The sequence below is a fragment of the Dendroctonus ponderosae genome, unplaced genomic scaffold (assembly GCF_020466585.1).
Source record: "Dendroctonus ponderosae isolate FM_Combo_2020 unplaced genomic scaffold, Dpon_F_20191213v2 Dpon_F_20191213_5, whole genome shotgun sequence".
NCBI classification, from domain to species: domain Eukaryota; kingdom Metazoa; phylum Arthropoda; class Insecta; order Coleoptera; family Curculionidae; genus Dendroctonus; species Dendroctonus ponderosae.
In genome coordinates this window covers 12,969,371-12,973,446 of record NW_026018715.1, presented here as the reverse complement: position 1 = coordinate 12,973,446, position 4,076 = coordinate 12,969,371, and the positions used below count along the sequence as shown (strand labels likewise).

Genomic DNA, 4,076 nt, shown 5'->3' with positions numbered 1-4,076 from the left:
TTCAAGTTACCTGACATATTCAGAACTAGGGATCCTTCCATATACTCCCCCACTCGAACCCATTGGTATTTTCCGGGCGAAACCTGTTTGAAATGTATGATGTTGTAGCGCGCTGGACCATCTCCATTTTCGTCGAAATGAAAACTATCCCCACTTAGTCCTGGAATAAAACGGGACTCTTCAGTCATGGAAATTTTTCCGGTTTTTGCAAGATTTGACCAAATCGAAGGTGACATTGTTATACATTATCGAACAGTTTTTGGATCGATTCTTCCCCCAAAAAAGTGAAAACTGTCCTCAATTCGTCCTGGAGTCAAACGCGACCGGATGGAAAATGTTTTTTCAAGATTTTCCAATGCTTGTCTCACATTGTTATATATTTACAGTTAAGAAGAGCCAAATCGAATGCTGATGCCACACACAATTTTTTATACCTCAGTTATTAAACGGTTTTTGGGTCGATTCTCAGCAACTTTTCCGCGATTTCGTCTTAAAATCGCCAACAGTTTTTTTTAGGTTTAGCAAACCACTTCCATGATTCGACTAGATTAGATCGAAATTCCTTCATTAACCCCGTTGAAAATTCGATTGTGATTCAGAATTAATCGCGTACAAGTTCAACTAAAAGTTAATGCCTGACGCAGCAGAATTTGCACTTCCGCAGAGGCAAAATGCATGTTAGGGAGCATGTAGGGTATAGTTCGCAATACAATAACGTCAAAGTAAATTATTGAGAAAGTGCTGATTCCTGGCAAGTTTACAACTAATCAGCATCTCCGGCAGAAATGCCGTTTATGTATGTAGGTGCGTTCCAAAAATCATTGTGGAAAGTTGCCAGTAGAGGAAGCACAGAATTGTTCTCTCCTTGACGGCAATATATTCTCCGAGTTTTGTTATATTAATTAAAGCCCGAATGCTTCGAAGCTATTGCAAGTTGTAACGTAGTTCGTTGCTGGGAGTGCAAATGGTTCGTTATTTATTTTGTCTGTTTCTTCGTTTTTTTTCAGTCCAGCTGCAAAGGTAGGTTTTGTGCCATCTGAAATTCCTGCCACGGGTTTAAGGAAAATTTAGCTCGAGCAGAATGGGCATTTTTCCACACTACAAACATGTGCACCTCGAGTTATGACTGCCATTACAACGAAAATATTGCCTCGTTTGCACTAAAAGTGATATAGTGAAATTGCCATTAATCACGTAACGTTTCACAAAGTTGCCCAAGTTAGTTCGCACTTTACTACGACTTTATTGTGTTTGGGCACCAACACGCTTTGCATCATCAAAAATCCTGAATTTTCCTTTACAAGAAAAATGCGAAACAATTTCTTCAAAGCTGGAGTTCCATGTAAAAGATCCGCAGCAAATCGATCTAATTCGACACAAAGCAATAAAGAAAATTAAAGCTCCATTGCATCGGAGCAAAAAAGCAGCAAAGTAAGCACTTACTTTTTCTGCACTTTAGTTTCCAGGGCATTTCAGTCGCTCCAGTTAACCACTTACTTTGAGAGTTTGTTACAATTACCGTCCTCGAAAGGAAATGCTTTTTACCTAGTTTTTCAGCCCAACAAGCGCATTATTACGGCTTAAGCGTCTTTTATGTCAAACATTTGCATTTTTACTGCATTCATCAAGTTTTTCGGTGATTTTTGCTTGTTGTTGATCTAAGTAAAGTAGCGATTGAAAAAAGGGCCAAACATTGTTTAGAAGAAACCTAATTTTCAAGCTCTTGGATTTTAATCAATAAATGAAATCAGGCTTTTGGATAGAAGGGTCTAGAGGAATACCAGCATCCGAACCGTCAATTTTAAACTTTCCGGGCTTGCTTGAATTGGAAATCATGAAAATTGACTTTTAATAGTCCGGAAGCGCTGGCCTGAATATAACACCGAAAACTTTCAGGCCTGAAAGGCCTGAAAGGGGCTCTTGCCCTTATTTGTTCCGTATCATCTTTCCTTGTTAAAACCCGTTTTTTACATTTTTTCTTTACATATCAATAACATTTTCCCAAATGAAAATGCGAAGATCGTTCATCAAACCCTTCCAAACATGTTCTAAAGTAATACATAATCGCCAAGTGCAAGCTCCTCGTAGTTTAATAAGCCAGAGTGAAGAAACATGCCACTAAAATACCAAACGTGGCTGGGAGGAAAACTTTGGTTTAAAAGCACGTATTTCATAAGTGGCACAACTGGATCCAGCCGAATCCAGCTGCTCTTTGCAGTTGCGAAGAAACATTTCCTGTTTGTCTCGGAAAAGCATTTTCCCCGTTATCTGCACAATAAAGGTTATAACTGAGATTAAAGTTCTAATCGTAAAAAGGGAAGTTGTGCAACTACATTATTGTAGACAAATGGGGGCAAGGTTACACAATTCCGTGTTGCCACACTTTTATGGCTCAAACTTAAGAGAGTTGGTGTTGGAAACGACACGCCTGCGACAAGGCAGGAGGTTGATTTATTTTAATACCGGAACAAGCGAATGCAACGAAGCCAAAATAGCTGGTTTTTTTGGGCTTGATGCTCAAACCACCTCTGAAGATACACGCCACTCGTGCTTGCGAAACGTCAGGAAGAAACTGTTTTCCACTGAGACCTAAAATCGCGACAACCCCTGCAGGCATAACAGTGTTTAAAAACATTTTCTATTACGATAAGCAAATTCACATTTTCTCTTGAAAATACTGCGTTGGACACCGACAATTCATATTCCGAAAATGAAGTTTTTGTTAACATTTCCCAGTTGGCGAATAGGGAAGGATTCTGTGGGTTTTTTACGTCTTCACGAAACGAAAACCGACGTAAAATCTGTTGAATTTTTCATCACACGATCTTTTTACAATTCACTAGGGACAATAAAAGTAGCGCTGTTTTCAACAAGTTTAAACCGCAAGCAAAAATAATAAAAATAAAACTTTGCAGCTTATTAAGCGAAATGCGGGTTTTAATAAAAATCTACGCTCCTCACGTATACACTTTTGCTTTGTTCTTCCAATAATAAAAACGTATTGCATTACAATTCTCCAGAGCACCCGTTTTAATAAAGATTTAGTTATGTTTATGCTACTTTCATAGCTCTGCTCGGATTGCCCTCAAGGGCTTTTAAAATGTGCTTCTACATAGACCGGCATTGACTAAGATTAATGATGCTTTATTCACTTACTTGGTGGTTTATTGAAAATTATTACATAGTTTAGTGTGGTGTTTAGTTAATTGGTGCCACCTAATTCGACCGGGAGAAAAGCATGACTTTCATTTCGAAACTAAAGCCTCAATAATTCATCCTAGTAAACATTTATGGGCATCGCTTAAAAAGCTCATTTCAATTTATCATTTTTAATACATAATGCATGAGCGACCACCACGCAATCCATATATCCAATTTACTGATGCTTCGTAATGGAATATTTTATACCTTCTGGCTCAGAAGAGATATGAAAACATAACTTTGTTACGCGAGTTACTCATTCTATTGACAGTTTTATAACGTGTAACTTCGCCCATGAAAGTCGCAACAAACTGTCTGGATAGATACATTACTTTGGCCGAAACAAATCCACAGAAAATATGGAGTTTTATATACAGTCAGGTAGTTTTGTTATTTATTTAATTCCGTTCGTGCTCCCTGCACAAAGCGCCATTCCATGGCCAACAAACCGATGCAATTCGGTTACAAAATTGAGAATCTAAAATTGCGCAAAAGCAATTGCGTTAAAAAGCAATTTCAATAAACCCAAACGTAAATGGATTGAGGGAGTTTTTAAATTTTCCATGCAATTTCCATTCCGAAAATGAAATAGATGAACGCTTTGACTTAGCATAGTTTTTCGCAAGTTTTTGTTTGACCGTACTTCAGTCCGGTTTTGTAGGAATTTGATCAAAAGCCATATTTACATCCAACCGACATTTAATTTAAAGTTTTACGCAGTTTTTCTCGTTAAGAAAACGGATTTTGTTGTGCAAATTTTTAGTTTTTTACAAACTTCTGTTTGGGTATTTCGCCTCAAAAATTTTTGTCTTTAAAAAAGACAGAATTTCCTCACGTCTTTTATTACAGATTGATAAATAGTGCTCCTATTTCGC

General features: G+C 37.6%; 2 protein-coding genes across 2 annotated transcripts in view; both read right to left on the bottom strand.

Annotated features, from left to right (window-relative positions):
• The window catches only part of LOC109545596 (homeotic protein empty spiracles), a 124,973-nt gene that overhangs the window by 80,897 nt on the left and 40,000 nt on the right, over positions 1 to 4,076 (bottom strand). The window lies entirely within an intron of this gene.
• LOC109545398 (metabotropic glutamate receptor) overlaps positions 1 to 4,076 on the bottom strand; it is a gene marked incomplete in the record, with an annotated part of 25,212 nt that overhangs the window by 7,119 nt on the left and 14,017 nt on the right. The window contains 1 exon segment of the mRNA XM_048666832.1: positions 11 to 160. Coding sequence (XP_048522789.1) covers positions 11 to 160 — 150 coding nt within the window.